The sequence below is a fragment of the Bombus huntii genome, chromosome 11, assembly GCF_024542735.1.
Source record: "Bombus huntii isolate Logan2020A chromosome 11, iyBomHunt1.1, whole genome shotgun sequence".
NCBI classification, from domain to species: domain Eukaryota; kingdom Metazoa; phylum Arthropoda; class Insecta; order Hymenoptera; family Apidae; genus Bombus; species Bombus huntii.
In genome coordinates this window covers 5,509,461-5,526,486 of record NC_066248.1, presented here as the reverse complement: position 1 = coordinate 5,526,486, position 17,026 = coordinate 5,509,461, and the positions used below count along the sequence as shown (strand labels likewise).

Below are 17,026 nucleotides of genomic sequence, written 5' to 3'. Positions count from 1 at the left end.
GCTTCGTCTTAATATTATATTTTCAAACACTTTCAAAAGTTATAAAAAACCAACATATTTTTATCCTATATACAATTTTTTTCGCCTAAATTTTCGCCTACACCTTAATTAAATATTTCAGCCTAGAAATATTTGTAAATATTTTCTATTTCACCAACAAAAAGAAATAAAAAACAAATATTGCCTTATTGGGTGGTCAATTTGAATTTATTTTAGAATATTTAAATCTCGGGAAATCTAGATCTCGTTAACCTCAAAGACGGCCGCAATTCGTTCTTCAAACGAGTATATCCACAAATATATAAACCACGCGAAAAAAATCGCGAGGCCAATTTTAACCAACCAATCGGCGAAATACAAACACCTAAGAACTTTTCGTGCACGAGGTATTGTTGAAAGATCGTCTTTCAAACAATACTGTCTGGTGCCTAATATATAGATTGACATGAATTCATCCCAATCTATTTCTGATGTATCTATAAAGAACTCTTCTTTGTCGGAGGAATTCATTTCAGACTGCAATTCTTTCATACGGTCGTTCCTGAAAGGAGAAAACGAAATTTTTAGTCATTTGTATCTTATTATCGTATTATTATTATGTTATTTTATAATAAACGTAATTACGGAAAGTTCCATTGTTTGGTAGTATAATATTGTATCAGTTTAATACCAAGATTAATTCTGTTATGCACTTTTATTAAAAACGGTTTGTTTCCAGTTAGAAGAACTAAACTATCTATGAGAAGTGCAGGTATATAATGAAATAAGATCACACGCAACCAATGAAACCACTTTAATGTAGTGAGACTTCCACCTGGATACCAAAGCACACCTTAAACAAAATTTCTAGGTTATTCATTTTATTCTTTTATTCCATACCGTATAAATATAAAACAGATACTATTGCATAAAATAAACGAAAGTACATTTTAGTTAGAAGTGGATAGATTAATTCAAACAGTATATTATTCTTCCCTCACTAACCTGTAAAGGGATACATTGTGGTATACTTCTTGCCAGTATCTACAGCCCAACCCCAAGAAATTGAGTTTTCAATACCATCGGTAACGTTCATAAATAGTGGTTTCTTAGTGTTTTCTTTCCCTACTTTCCATGCTAGTACGATAATCGCATTAATTGCAATGTCACAGGGAATTATGTTCATTTTGTAATCGTAGTTACAAAGCACCGATCGAACTACACCTTTTCCAGCAGCTACCATTAAACCTGTTGGTCCATTCAAGTTATCTACCCAACCAGGTTTTGGTTCTTTCCACGATGCAACCACTAAAATTAAAATTGACGTCGATTTAAAATTTACATAATAATTAAATCTATAACGTACTAGGCATATGCATTATATTATAAGCATATTTATTTTGAAATCATATAACGATCATAGGGGAAGAATACAGTAAGTCGTGTTCTCCATTTTTTTATGGGAGAACAGTTTCAAAATTCAGTATATTTAACATATAATAGTACACGTTATCAAAATTGCGCATTTACCTATTGAAGGTCTTGCAATCCCTGCAGGTACGCCACATTTCTGCACCAAATCTTCAGCGAGTGCCTTGCTAAAGGAGTAGGTGTTCGGTAATCCTCGTAGCACTGTCGGTGTCATTAGTTCCAGAAAGTCATCTGGTCTAGTATTTACCATTTCTATGATCTCTTCGGGGTCCATATCACACGGGTAATATTTTTCTTCAAGTATAGGCTCATTGCAGTGACAGTACGAAGTAGAAACGTGAATGAAGGATTTTAAATGAGGTAGCTATGAATAATATATCTTTAAACTTCCCTTATTACGAATCAAAAAGGTAGTGAAACAAATTTTATTATAATTATAACATGTAATAATTCTATTATAATACATAGCATAATAGTAAGAAATTTTAAATATTCATGATAATATATTAAAATGATTAAGTATTTACCTGTTTCACAAGATCTGTAACATTTTTGGTACCAAAAGTATTTATCGTTACCGCTTCTTTAAGTGTTAAGTCAAACTTGACGTTTGCTGCCATGTGGAAGACAACAGAGACTTCATCCATTAATCTCTGCTTATCGGCGGTCGATAAGGCAAGACCCTTACAAGTTGTATCACCTGGTATCAATATAATCTTTTCCAATTTCTCAGGATGTTTTTCTTCAATCATTTTAAGTGGAATTTCCTAAAAAATCAATCGAAAATTGATCTATAATTATAAATTGTAACATGAATATAATAATAAATTGATAATATATGAAAGAAATGGAAATATTTCATAATACATACATGATCGAGATTATCAAATATGAATAAACAATTATTCCAATACTCAATCCTTTTTATTCATTGAATACATTAAGAGGAGATATAAAAAAAGATTAGATCGTGAACGAGAAAAAAAAATTACTTACTATGTAAAAGTGCTGTTTAATGATTTACCTATAAATGCATTTACGTTTTTCTTGCCGTGAATGTATTTATTACTACTGGTTTTCTAGAACACGTAAAAACGTATACACTAAAATTATCATATACCATAAACTGAACCGTACCTTTCATTTTCGTTGACACGTATTAAAAGTGCCACTTATCGAATTGTCAATATAAATTGACAATTTTTGTACCACTGTTGCATAATATTAACTAGAGCCACAAAACGATAAGTTTAACGTAGAAATAGAAATTTGCTCTTCTGTTATTTCTCCACTAGATTTATGATATTTTTTATATGGTCTGTGTTATTTACAGTCGCTACATCTAAAGAAATCTTCGGTGAATAGTACCGTTAATCAAATAGTCAATTTTATAGCACGAGAAATAACGCAAACTATTAATTACATTGGAAAAGAAAAGATCTCAAATACATTTATATACCATAAAAATATCGTAAAACAGATAGTTGCGTGATTTCCGTAATAATCTGCAAAAAAACCTTTGAATCGATTGCGGTGTCTTATAATCGATGAATGATTACAATCCAATGGCCTACAACGTGAATGATAGGTATATACGTTTTCTTCCTATCTCGTGTTACTGGTAACATTAGTCATGCTGCGCGGCAACCATCTACGTGTGATATACGTTGCACACATCACAACAAAGGGTGTCATAAAGAACAACAGAAGCAAATAGGTTTTATAAGCCATTAGAATTAAATAACTTTTTCAATCTTCTATTCCTTCGCAGAATCTATTATCTGCAGGTGCAGTTTAATGTCGTCAAAAGGAGGTCGAAAAAAAAAAACGATGACGCGAAGCAATAAAAAATTCCCAGTAAACAAGCACACGTATTAAATTGAAATCGATTTATCTAAGATTCCAAATACCACATTCCGATTGAATACATGTGCGGAAACAACGACGAAGTCTTTAAAGTTCTACTCCCTCCTTAAACGGTAAAACAGTTCGATGTTGTCGCATTGGTAACTGAAAGTCTAATGAAAAAAAAGGACAGAGATAATCTTCAAATCTCTAACGTTTCCTCAATTTCTCAAACAGCATATGCACAAAACATTTTAACATTACCCCGTGAAGCTTTCAACTGGGAAATCTACACATCTTTCAGAAAAGAAATGTCGTTCCGTTTCTGATTTAAATTATGCTCGTAGATGTTATTTGAATCCGCCATGAGTTACGATAATTTCTTGGAATAATTCAAACTACATCATACCTGCATCATGAGCTTCAATCGTGATTGTGGATCGACATCTTTCTTCTTCCTGACCAAGACGTAAATGTTTCCAAGGTCATGGCAGCTCAACAATAGTTTGTAAATTAGGACTTTTCCCATAAATCCGGAACCACCTGTGACGAACACGTTTCGTCCTTGGAACCAGGCAGACACCGATGCTACGTCTGATGCCATATTTCAGGGAATGCTGGACAAAAAGATGACAATGAAAGGAAACAGAAAAAGTGGTTGGACGTGTTTATAAAAGATAGCTGCGCTCGTATAAATATTTTTATTTTTTATTTCCCTCGTCTTGTTATTGTCGAAAATATCTTTTGAGATAGAGCGAGAAAGAGAGAGTCTATTTTCGAGTAAATTTATGGACGAGATTTTCTTTTCATCGAGACGTATTCTAGATGCTCTTCTCGCCTTTATTCGATATTCATTTGAACATACGTAAGATTCGTTATATAACACCGCTGCGTTCTTTCAATTATTTTCGAACAAATCCTATTTTTCTACCGTTAAAATTTGTTTCTTAAATTTAAGGAAAATGTAAAAGACAGTAAATGCGTTCTTGCGCATCGATATTACGCTAAAGAAAGATTGTTTTTTATACCTTAATAGCTCCTTGGCGCGTTGAAAGCTTTGAAAGTAAATGAGTTCGAGGATTATGGAAATAGCATTTACGAGAGAAATCTCGCCGTGAAGAAAATTCTCCCCGTGTTTCTCATGAACCATTATTCAAATGCAAAATAAAGCGATCGTTTATAGAAATTTATTTAGGTAATAATATTTCTAATTATTTAAATTATATTATATAGAAAGTAATTTGCAATAGTATTTAGTACAATTCGACTAGGTTCGAATAAAATTAGAATAGTTTAGTTAAAAATACAACAGTTGTATGTTAATCTGCTTCGTTGCCTTTAAATAATCATTGCGATTTCCTTTGAGTTTCATTACGCATATCAGCGATCAAATCCAATCAATAATCTGAATGTTATTATTCATTTAATCGTTTCGAGCCTGATATCGCCCGATTGGTGCAATTAAATTTGTATGTGTTTGCATTTTCTACAAACGACGATTATGAAATTGTAGTTACATATATATTTATAACACTAATTGGTACAAATTGACGTATTTTTCGACGTGTTCTCCGCGTTTCATTCGTGTTATTTTAGAAGAAAACCATACAATTTTCACCATTAATAATTTGTACATAACAATATATTTACCTATGTTTCAATAATATTTACAAATTTCATTCAATCTTATTAAATGATTGGAATTAATGGAAATGTAAATTTTCCCATGCATTCGCTCAACGAAGAAATTCTTTCTATGATTTTTACGATGCAGACTATTTTAATCGGATTTTCATACATCCATGTGTAACATTTAAAAATCTTGGAATCATCGTAAATCCATAATTCATGTGACAAAATGACCGCTCGATCTTGGTTATTCATACGAGAATAAAGAAGATAAAATTAGCACACGGATTAAATCGATGATATTTTAGACGACATCGTATTCCGTTTGCAAAACGTGAAACGTGTGCTTTTTTTTTCATTTTTTTCCATTCAAAAAAATTCCATTCAAGTTAAACATTCATGGAAATTACTATCTTTTCGAGTTATGGGCTAAACATTATAAAAACCTTGCACGTGATATACAAGTAAGATATTTGACGAACATTAGCTTTCTTGTTGATAAAGTCGATTAACTAACTAACGTACTGTTGTTTATTACGTTCAGAAATTCTTCTTTATTTCTTTCTTTTTTTTTTCGAAAAACTAATGCTTTCGAGATATATCACTTTCGAAACAAGGATATGTAAAGCGCCTGTTATTATTATTCATGAAACGGCATAGACACGCTATAGACCAGCCATCTCTTCACATTATTATTAGCAATTCACGAACATTGTTATATATTCGCAACGTGTTGCGAGCATTTCTCTGGAATCTTGCTTGCTACTGTTCGTGCGTAGAATACCGATGAGAACAACAAAGACGTCTCGATCTGGTTTTTGATTTCGTGTACCGTGTATTGTTCTATTATTTTATGGCGTAACGTAATCGAAAAATCGTCGGACTTTTCATCACCTGATTTAGGACGCGACTATTTTCGTTGCTTGTAATCGAAATTAGAAACACGCAAGTTCCTCCGTTAGCACAATAATTTTCCATAGTATGTCACAACTGTGATTGACTCTTCGATGACCAAAATGTGCAATTCATGGCAAATATTTGTAATGAAATTTTCGTTTACGTTCTAACCGTCAGCTATTTTACGTTATGACTGTGGTACGTTTACGCGAGATAATTTACAAAGCAAACCTTCAGCTTCGAAACCGGTTATTGAATCATATGCATTGTGCATAGCACATCAATTGGAGGTCTTCCTCCATTATATCCTTTTTCCTTTTTAAATTTATTAAATTTGCTAAATCTTGCTAAACATTCGAGTATTAAATTAGTAGATACGAATTAAGGAATTGATTCCTATTAATTGTCGATTTACAGCGAAAACAGAGAAAACATTTTACTCTCTGCATCGTACAATTTAAACGAATCGTCGAATAGTAAAATTGAGCAACTTCCGTTAATTACATGTTTTCTCTCGTGCAATTTTAATTTATAATCATTTATCGTCAGTTTTTTGTTCATTACTGTCATCTTTTTTATAGCGAGCAATTTCTTATTTAACCATAATTAGTTTCTTACGATAGTTCCTTATTTAACCATTATCGACGATGATCGTGTTAAAGATTGTAATTGAACAATTATCGTACGCCCTGTGTCCCATAAACAGAATTTTATCCCGACGGTACATTTTCAGAATTAACAGATTTCTCGTTTCAGCGCTTTCAATTTTTTACTGTAGATATCGAAACATGTCTTTCCCGCGCAGTTATCATTTATAATCGTCAACTGTCCTTTTTTTTTCATTACTGTTTCCTTTTTTTTGTAGCAAGCAATCGTTTCTTATTTAACGATCTTACGTTGTATCGAACCGATTTAATTTGCGTCTTACTGTAAATGCTTTGCTTTCTAAGATAGTAACATATTTTTTAACTTGTCTGGCAAATAACGTCAAGTTCATATTCATGAACTGGTTTTTGTTAGTGAAAACCTGTGGTATTATCTAACGCGCTACTGGCTGATGTGTTAATACGTTTAACCGACATATACTGGCATCTTTAAATATGTTCCATCAAGTAAAATATTTGGAAAAGACATTACATTATTAACCTTGGATTGGTGCATCGAGATAAAGTCAGATCCTTCGTGTATTTCACTTCTTGATGGAACTTCCTATACGAATAAATAGATAGTGGTTTGTATATACAGGGTGATTGGTAACTGGTGGTACAGGCGGAAAGGGGGTGATTCTACGCGAAAAAAGAAGTCGAAGATATAGAATAAAAATTAAAAAATTTTTAAATTTTAAAAATTAAAAAAATAACGTTACAACGATCTACAGTGAGATCCGTTATAACGAGACGCGATAAAGTGCACGCGTACCCAGCACGCGAAAATTCAAAGTCGATTTTCTCGAAAACAAAGTCTCGAACGAAAAATTTTTATTCTATATTTTCGACTTCTTTTTTCGCCTAGAATCACCCCCTTTCCGCTTGTACCACCAGTTACCAAGCACCCTGTATATATTCGATGGAATCTATTTGATATTTATATCATTTATAGAATATATCATTGTCATTTAGATAAGTAGGTTCAAGTTACTACGGTCAAAAGGATGCCTTGAAATAAAAGTAACAGTGAAAATGATCTCCTTCTTTGTTTTACCTAATGGAAAACTTTCGTTGCAATTTTTGGCAAAGCATCTCTATGCCTTGTGTACGTTTTCTTTCTTACGTTTCTCAGATACCTTATCCCTTACCATTATTTATTTGAACTTTTTTTATTATTCCGGGAGAAAATCTTGGAATATCTCGCGTGAATTTTCTTGAATTTATGTATGAACCATATAATCGTATCGTTTATACGCGGTAATTTTATCGATTGATGTCCTTCACAGTCCAGTATCGGTTTAATTATTAAAATTATGTCAGGCATAGATCTTTAATTACAACTCTTACGTAGATTTTATTTATAATTAGTCGAAGTTTGATATTATACTTGGTAATAAGGAGTTTTAATCGATAGCATTTTCTTTAGGTTCGATATAATTTTGGCTGTAATGCTCCTCTAATGCTTGCGAAATATCAGAATATTTTATTGGAAAGGACACAGGCTTGCATCTAGTGTCATCCACTTTGACGAGTAAATAATTCCATTACTTTTATTTCTAATGTTGTCTTATAATCCTTTTGTAATCGTGCTTGTCGTGATGCAAAAACAAAGAGCAATTCCTTGTGGGTAAGACCGCAGCATCGATTCTCAATTATCGTAAACACTTTACTACTTTGGTTTCTACTGGTTGCAAACGCTTTTAAGTTCAACCTACGCAATGGTATTGAGGCCATTAGAGGATTACCTCAGGTACTTCTCTTTCGACTTAGACATTTTGCGAAATTTCATCCAGCCAATATACTGTTACACGATGCAATTCATTGGATTAGTTTCACTTGATAAGATCGAAATCGTACTATTAATTTTCCTTAAACAATTAATAAAACAAGCGTTGTATAATTGTTGATTAACGTATCGTTCATTTAAAAAGCTGCTAAAATTATTCTATTGGCATTGCATAGGACAGAACCAATGGAAACGTATAATCGTACCATCGATAAAATTAAAAGAATCGTATCTTTTAAGAAATAACATTTTCTATATTATATAAACTTGTTTCCGTAACATTACAAATAAAATTATACGAGGAGAATAAAATAATAAATGCACAGTCGTATTTCAATCTCAATGAAAAACAATATCGATTTTGTCGAAGACACCTACATTTTCTTGGTAACTGAAGGTTGCTGCGTTCAGGGGCTCGCTCCACTTGTGTTTGAATTATATGAATAATTTGAATAAAACAATAAGAACAAGCTGAGGATCGATCAGAATCGAATCACTTTTTGAAACTTTATAAATTCATGCTATAAATTTGGACTGTAAATTCATAATCAACTAATACCAATAATAAACTTTTGTAATTTTGAATTTAAACCCTATATCTTTCTTCCTCTCAAATCCTTCGATTGTAAAAGGCTAATACTTATTCTCGTAATAAATCAATGCAATTTATATGATCCAACCAATTACTTCATAATGTTCCAAATTTCCCGATTGATTTTTATTCATTATATATTATCAATTATTCTCCATAATTTACCAAACATAAATCTCAATGCATATCTTTCGTCTTAATTCGATATTATATCGTGCTCTAATACGTACCTAGTATATCACAGGAGCTAATTGACACAAAAAGTCCTCAACACGCACCGCTTAAGAACCGTCTTTCACAATTTGAGTTTATTAATAATATTTAAAAGCGACAAGAAAAGATGCAGAGTATCTACAACAAAGAAATTACTATTCGAGCATTACTAAATTCGAGCATAACGATCGCGGTGGCAAAACTAAAGAATAAGACCTTCGATCACAGAAGAGGAGCGAAACGTTCTGACAGAGTTGCGTGCGCGTTCACTTGGTGTTCACTCGTCTGACGAGAATTTTATAGAATTCCAAGTACGATTAGGAAACCGGTAACTTTTCGAGTTATAGTAAAGATACGCGATTACCGACTGATCGTATCTGCTCATTTAGTTACAGTTCACCCCGCTCCGTATCTGTTATTACTTGTTGCATGATTCAACATTCGCCCCTGAAGAAGTCATTGTGTTTGTAGTCGAATTTTGGAGGTTACGTTCAAGGTAGACTGACCGAACAAAAGTGAACGCACCAATCCAATCGAGTTGAGCATTGTGGTAGAAATGTTTTCGCATGACAAGATCCGGAACAATATTTAGGACGAAGTAAACGAATTTCGAACAAGTTTTCTCCGGGGTTTCATAAACAAAGTATCTATTAAACGAAACAAAACACGAGTTCTTTTCATATTTCGCTTTATATGTTAAAAAATATTATACAATACAATATGTCTAGTTTTTAGGTTGCAAATTAGTAGAAGGCACGAAGAAGTCCATTTTTCATAAATCGTTTATAATTTTAGTTAAAATTATCGTACAATATCGAGGCTTTGTGATAAGTATGTTCTGGTCATACTAAAATATGGTACCAAATTTTAGATCGATGCGTTTGGTAGTTTTCGCACAATCAATTTGTCAACTTATGTAATGGAAAACCTTGAAGTTGCAATAAAAATGTATGAACTTATTTCGCTTTAGCCTCTGAGCTTGTACGTTATTTGGAAGACCTATATTTTGATATGTAGATGTAAAAAGATTTTGTCATTCAAATACTTGGTCAAAATACAGTGATTATTATTTTTTGATTCAAAATCATTTGTTGCAAAATTATATTGTGAATAAATTATTTCTATAATGTTGATGTGTTAAACTTGCGTTTTTCCTATCCTGTTTTTACTTTCACTCCTCTGTCCTCCATTTCTTCTCGTCATTCTAATTGACTGTGACTAAAGAAGAGATCTTACATTACCTCATTAAGGACCAACGTTGTATTAAGATAACATTCCTTTAGAATTTGTTTTTACTCATTTGTATTATTAAATTCTGTTTCTAATGTTGTGACTTGGATGGAAATCACAAAGATGTGCTAAATATTTTTCTGTCAATTTCTTTTTCCACTTACATACCATGATTTTATAAAGTTCAAGATTATAATATTATCGTATCAGTTTCGAATTAATCCAGGTAGGCCTAAGAGTCCCTCTTTTTTGTAAAACTTCCAATATAAATTGAACTTGTTAATCAAATTTTTTAATTAAGGTATTGTTTGTTATTTACTTGTTGCTCTAAGTATCCAGAAGAATAATGTTAAATGTTTTATATAAATAAAAGTAAAATTAAATATACTATTAAAGATTGCGCAAAAAAATTGTCTTGTAATTATTCTTCTGGAAGGATGATACCAGAGGATTCCATATCTGAATTCATTTGAATGAAATCGCGCGGAATTTGAATTACGCGCAAGTTATTATTGACACTGTCTATATTTATACATGTGTTGGTTTCGTAGGCAAAACATGTTGATAATTTTTCGTTGTCTGCATTTTCTTCCAACATTTACTAGCTTTGTCTCAGTCACCTTTACGATGATTTACTGTAAAGTGATTCAATCTCTTTGTTTTATCGAGTAATGTATATATATTCACTGTTCATGTTATTGAAGTACCGTATATTATGTTGCATTTCATGATAACGATCACGATTATAAAATGAATGTATTTCGAAGAGAGACTACTTATGAATTGCGTTTCACGTAAAGTCTTTCTCATGCAACTTTATTTGATGTTAGGATAAGGTTATGAAAACGAAGGAAAATAAAATATAATGCACATACATAAAGATTAATTTTATTATGGTATATTTAGATCTTGCGTTATAAAAGTTTGCACATAGAAATATTTGTTTGAAAATTAATAAATTATAAGTCACAATTTTGTAACTCCTAACGATTAAATGAAATGGTACAAAGCAAATTTTATCTTGTTGCCACAGAGCAATGAATAAATTTATAATATAATTTAAAAGAAATAAAATATTTCGACAGTTATTGTAGGTTATATATATATTATAATATCTCCAGCATAGTTTACTATCGTATGAAACTATAGAAAAAGTTAAACATTTTATAATAATGTATAAACAATTGTCCTTCCCAACACCGCACTGATCACTTTCAGTGTATAAAAATCTGAGTGTACTCTTGATGAATTACACTGAAAAAGCGCGGAGAACTTCCAGAGAATATATATCCTTACCCGATATATGCATGTTTGTATATATATAAAATGGAGATATTTATTAATTTTAATTAAATTATGTATGTAGTCTATAATTCATCAAAAAGAAGATAAGTAATAGGAACAACTAAACCAGCAGCAGTCCAAGAAGTGGCAAAAATAGTTTTGACCAGCCACCAAACGAGTCCTAACAATACAGCTTGCAAGCCAATATGAACAACCAGTAGACTAAAAATATAAAAAATAGGTAATAACTTCTTTATTGACATATATTTTCTTTTTAAGGAAAGAAAAAATTATATAAGTACTTACATCTTATCTTTGGAACGCGCTTTTTCCAATGATTTTGGGGATTCGTTATTTAAATATTGTCTGACTCCCTGTACCAAATCAATAAAGTAGTTTTCCCATATCAGTGGCTTAATATCTAAATTAAAGAGGTTTTTGTCAATCTCTGATAGTGAATCATGTAAATCTATCGTACGAGAATTATAGAACTTCCATTCAGTAAAAATAAACGTCTTTAGACGATCCAATGAGTTATTAACATTTGTGTGTAATCGTACCAAACTGAAAAATATATTTTTTATCGATTTGATATTGTAAATGCAATTTACATACATTAAAAATTATGTATTAAAGTAATCATAATTTATAACTTACATTGGTCGACCACCTGTTAATCTTGCAACCATATCCAAAATATATGCTGGAATTAAATGTACAAAAATTGCAGAGAGCCTAAACATGAAGATCGAAGGTAGCAATTTAAGATACGGATACCAAACTGCACTTTGTAATGGATATTTATGTAAATAATAATTGATTTTCGGTTCGATGTTAGTCCATTTGAATGGATTGCGTGTACCTGATGTACAATGGTACACTTTTAACTTTCCTTTACTGTAACAAGAAGATATTATTGTATATAATAGTTAAGTGACTTAAGTATGGTAAATTTTGCCACACCTATCTTGATTCACAGCATAAGCTGCAACGATGAGATTGTTTACAACCAGGTCCACTGGAATGTAGTCGTAAATTATGTCTTTTACAACTGGTAATCTTCTTACAACACCTTTGCTAGCACCCATTAAAAATCCTTGTATACCATTCTTTGATACTGTCCATCCAGGAATTGGTTCCTTCCATGATGCTGTTACTGTAAATGTAAAATATTTATAATATATAATTTTTTTGGAAAATAGAAATATTTTTACATGTAATATACATACTCATTGAAGGACGCACAATAGCAGCAGGAATACCTCCATTTTTAACTTCATGCTCAGCTAAATGTTTTGTGAATGTGTAAGAATTTGGATGATCCTTTAATATACTTGGGGTTTCTTGTTTTAACGTTTCAATATCCAGTTTTTCTACTAACGCGATTAATTCATTTACATCATATGGCGCAGGATAGACTTGTTCGTCCACTTCAGTCAACACTGAGTTTACATATGCACTAGAGACATGCACTAAAGCCTGAAAAAAGGAGTTAATGGAAATTGTATTTAATAAACAGAACACTATGAATTAAGTTATGATATATAATTGTCTAAAAGTACATTAATAGATAACATATAGAAGTAATTTACCTTCAAATCTCTTATTTCTTGGCAAAGCTGTACGACTCTGCGTGTACCTAATAAGTTAATATTTGTATTAGATTTCAAATCTGCTTCAAAATCCAATGTTGCTGCAGAATGAAAAACAATGTTAACATCCTCAACAAGAGTCAGTCTATCTGCAGATGATAAGCCTAAATTTTCTTCTCCCACATCACCAGCTATAGGAATCAATTTCTTAAAAAGATTTGTCTTGTTCTCTTCCTTTAATCTGTTGAATACCTAAAATATTAGAACAAACATAAATATGTTGTTAGATGAACTTCTCAAAAGCCAAACTAATTAATTCTATATTTTATTAATATCCCAATTAGATAATTCATTGTGAATAGATTTAAAATAAATTAATTCTAAGATACATTTAAAAAAACAGTGTTTTTGTATTATTATCACTTCTTGTATTTTCGAATTTATGGAGTTGAGAATAATGTATACTACTGTAAAATAATATACCAATTTTCAAATTATAAGTAAACAATTCTTAAATGGAAAAAGTTAGAAAAATTCATAATACGATATAAAAACGAAATTACGATTGTATTTAAATATTCTAAGTAGAGAAAGTATTATAAAACGAAAAATTACATAATACTCGATCTTTCTAAGAGAAAGAAATTACATACTTAAGGTTCAAATCATAAGTATGTGGTCACACACAAAAAAGAAATATATGTATATCAAAAACTAAAAAGTGAGAAAAAAGAGAGAGTTTATATGACGACTATGATTTAAGGTAATAACATATGTTGAAAGAAAACCGTACAATAAATAAAGTTGATTGTGCGTTCATCAAGGTATTAATAAGTTAAAGATATTTAAATGCCTTGATATCTTTTAGTTAAAAAAAAGAAATATTGGTCAGAAATGAAATTAAAGGTTATCATATCAGAGGTTGTCTCTTTCGTTCGATGAGATAATGACGAAAAAAATCTATATTTTGAATATACATGTATTAGTATACCGAATTCTTTTTAATGTCTTCCAATCTCTCCTCTATTTTTTTCCCTTTTTTCGGTCGGAGAAGCACATAAATGTTTTTCAAGTCGGGCATACACCTCAATAGTTTTTCGATCAGGCAGACACCAACGAATCCAGTTCCACCGGTGAGAAACACAGTTTTACCGTTATAAAATTCTGTTACGTTCGATGCCATTATAATCTAACGTTATACAGTGTTTTACTCGATAATTGCTTCGCAAATCGATGGAGAAAAGGATTGAGAAAAATAAATCACGTTAATGTAAAATATACGGCGAAACGTTACTGGACAACGCAAGTACGATATGCCGTACATTCACCAGTGGTTCGTCGTAAACTGAACTAGAATGTTCGTAGAACTCTGCTATGTTAATGGGAGGGATAATAAGACGTACACGTTACGAAGTTCAGAAAATACGGATTTTCTAATTCTCTGAATTATTTATCGTGCGAATTATTACAATATTCTGTATGTACTGCAATCGTGTATATTAAAATATAAAAATAAATGAATTTGTACGTGTGAAAACTATTAATTTCGTCACACGTCACATGACCATCATCGACTGATGTTAAAGATTGTAATTAAACATTTACTGACACATACATTCGATGTTCCATCAACAAGATTTTATCCTGACAGAACATTTTCAAAATTAATAAATTTCTTGTTTCAGTTCTTTCAGTTTTTTTACTGTAGGTTTCGAAACTATGTTTAATTATCGAAATTTATTTTCACGTGCTCTTCACGCTTTATAAAGCATTGAAATATTAATTAGACGACGAATGAAATATTAATAGAAAACTTGTTTTTAAGATGGACTTCAGCTTTCCACTTATTAGTAAAAGATAAATTAGCTAGTAAAAGATAAATCTTAGAATTATGTTATAATAGAATTCTAATCGAGTATACAAAGTTTTTCTAACAAAGTTTTACTTTCTTAAAACTACTTTACATATGAAAAGATAAAATTTAGTAATTAAGGTACGTATATACGCTGGGATTTAATGTTTAAATTACATAAAGAAAGTGTTCTTCGGTAAAATGAATCGTTAGTAAAAAAATTCTACGATATATGTCTGCATGACATTTAGTTAGGACGAGAGTGATATGTTTGGATAAGTCAAGACTTTCTGTCCTTGGTTGTTATAAATTATGCTACACAAAGTAATAATGATGAAAGAGTACAAAGGTGAGTATTTATTTATCCTGACCAATCCTCTTGAAATATTTCAATTGTCGGACGCCATATCGGTATATACTCTTTAACGTATCTTTATAAATTGAACATTTGTTACATTACAATTTTGTATGGACGGTTATATTTTTCTCGTATTATTCAGTTTGTGTGGTAATTTACTATAATTTCGGATTTTTTAATCGTCCTCGACTGTATATTGTGTGATGCAAACTTGTCAAACGGGTGTGGTACAATAAACTCGATCTTAGTAATTACACACTACATACTACTGTTACATTCTATTACTATTTACGTAATTGATTTGCTATACTCGACGTGTTGAATGACCAACGATATTATTAAAAGTAAATTCGATTATGTTCAACAGATTCGTTGCGGATCCGAGTTTCATGTCATAGATTTATGATAATAAATAATTTTTACACAATATCTAGTCTTTATATCGTGAAACTTTACATATGTATGTGCTTAATATATTATGTTATGTTGTATATAAGTTAATCACGTGAAAACTAATTAATTATTCTACGTGACAACAGAAATTAGAATATCAGAATTCACAATATCACTAGTATATACGTTGATAAAGATAAAGTGTCTCGTAATGATCATACACATAACGTTCATTGAGATAAAATTATTTTAAGTGTTACGAATGCTTATATTCTATAAATGTCTTCCATTAGTAAAAGAAACAAAACTGAAAGTATAATTATGATAACACAACAAATTGCTAATAAATCATACTTTTTGATGATAAAGCGAATTCAGAAGTATTTAACGGTTATTTTCGTCGCGCAATTATTCTCTACGGTTCTATCATTAAATTCGTAGTAAAGAATTTTACTTTTATTCTTAAGCAATTTTTTACTAGACAAATTATTTTGAAAAAAGTGAGTTTTGTCAAATTTCGTGTAATTGATAAATTTAAAAAAATATACGGGATATTTATATTACGGCAGATATCTAAAAAAGAATGGAATATCGGCTTAAGAATTGAACCCAATTGAATTGAACTTCGGCGAAAGTCAATTTTCAATTTCGAAGTAGAATTCTCAAAGTTCTATTTATTTTTTTGTACTCTTTACACGCGCTATTTGTTAAATAAAAATTTCTTACATAAATGTAAATTACACATATAATTTCTAGTGTACGAATCAATTATTATCTTGCAGAACATAACAATTTAATTTAAGTTACACGAAAAATGTTCTATTCTGTGATAGCCTTATTATATGAAACTTAAGAAACACTTTAATTTTCTAGCACCAGATTGAGTCACTTTCTCTTTAATAACGGAGTAATTTACTAAAGTTTATTATGCTTTATTGCGTATTCGTTTACTTCTATCTCATTTCTGTTACACTACTAAATTTTGAGAAATATTTAATATAAGAATTATGCAGTGTGTTCCAGTTCTTTTCCGGCCAAACTTTATTAGTATATTTTATGAGTCAAAACAACTAGATATAAACATATTTCAGTTGTAACTATATTTTCGTCAAAAATTTATAACAAAGAAACGATATATGTTGATTTCGAAAATATTCGGACTATAACTTAACTTGGACTTCTATGTTCTTTATCTGAAATAAATACAGATAAAAAGCAATAAAAATGTTAAAAATTCAAAATTTTTTATTTTTAATAAAATACAACATCTACAGACTCTACTGCAGTGATTTCGCACT

The 17,026-nt window shown here is 30.7% G+C and overlaps 2 protein-coding genes across 3 annotated transcripts; both read right to left on the bottom strand.

Annotated features, from left to right (window-relative positions):
• Positions 1-2: 2 nt before the first annotated feature.
• On the bottom strand, positions 3-9,650 carry LOC126871287 (putative fatty acyl-CoA reductase CG5065). 2 transcript variants are annotated; one of them, XM_050629920.1, is made up of 8 exons: positions 9,236-9,650; positions 9,037-9,157; positions 3,665-3,872; positions 1,938-2,177; positions 1,510-1,774; positions 985-1,287; positions 625-832; positions 3-541 (listed from the first exon to the last, which is right to left on the bottom strand). In XM_050629920.1, the coding sequence occupies exons 3-8, from the start codon at positions 3,857-3,859 to the stop codon at positions 238-240; spliced, it is 1,515 nt and encodes a 504-aa protein (XP_050485877.1). In that variant the 5' UTR covers positions 3,860-3,872; positions 9,037-9,157; positions 9,236-9,650; the 3' UTR covers positions 3-237. The 2 variants fall into 2 exon arrangements, with proteins under 2 accessions (XP_050485877.1, XP_050485878.1); XM_050629921.1 differs by lacking the exons at positions 9,037-9,157; positions 9,236-9,650 and adding an exon at positions 5,779-5,975.
• Positions 9,651-11,121: 1,471 nt separating this feature from the next.
• LOC126871264 (putative fatty acyl-CoA reductase CG8306) lies at positions 11,122-14,471 on the bottom strand. Its single transcript, XM_050629872.1, has 7 exons — positions 14,117-14,471; positions 13,126-13,377; positions 12,763-13,012; positions 12,497-12,689; positions 12,191-12,430; positions 11,840-12,097; positions 11,122-11,755 (listed from the first exon to the last, which is right to left on the bottom strand). The coding sequence occupies exons 1-7, from the start codon at positions 14,306-14,308 to the stop codon at positions 11,617-11,619; spliced, it is 1,524 nt and encodes a 507-aa protein (XP_050485829.1). The 5' UTR covers positions 14,309-14,471; the 3' UTR covers positions 11,122-11,616.
• Between the last annotated feature and the right edge of the window lie 2,555 nt (positions 14,472-17,026).

Coding starts and splice junctions, on each gene's coding strand:
- LOC126871287 (XM_050629920.1), bottom strand. CDS start 3,859: ATGGCATCAGACGTAGCATCGGTGTCTGCCTGGTTCCAAGGACGAAAC. Junction 2,178..3,664: donor GATTGAAGCTCATGATGCAG/GTATGATGTAGT, acceptor TTGATTTTTTAG/GAAATTCCACTTAAAATGAT. Junction 1,775..1,937: donor TTACAGATCTTGTGAAACAG/GTAAATACTTAA, acceptor TATTATTCATAG/CTACCTCATTTAAAATCCTT.
- LOC126871264 (XM_050629872.1), bottom strand. CDS start 14,308: ATGGCATCGAACGTAACAGAATTTTATAACGGTAAAACTGTGTTTCTC. Junction 13,378..14,116: donor AAGACATTAAAAAGAATTCG/GTATACTAATAC, acceptor CTAATATTTTAG/GTATTCAACAGATTAAAGGA. Junction 12,431..12,496: donor TATGCTGTGAATCAAGATAG/GTGTGGCAAAAT, acceptor TTCTTGTTACAG/TAAAGGAAAGTTAAAAGTGT.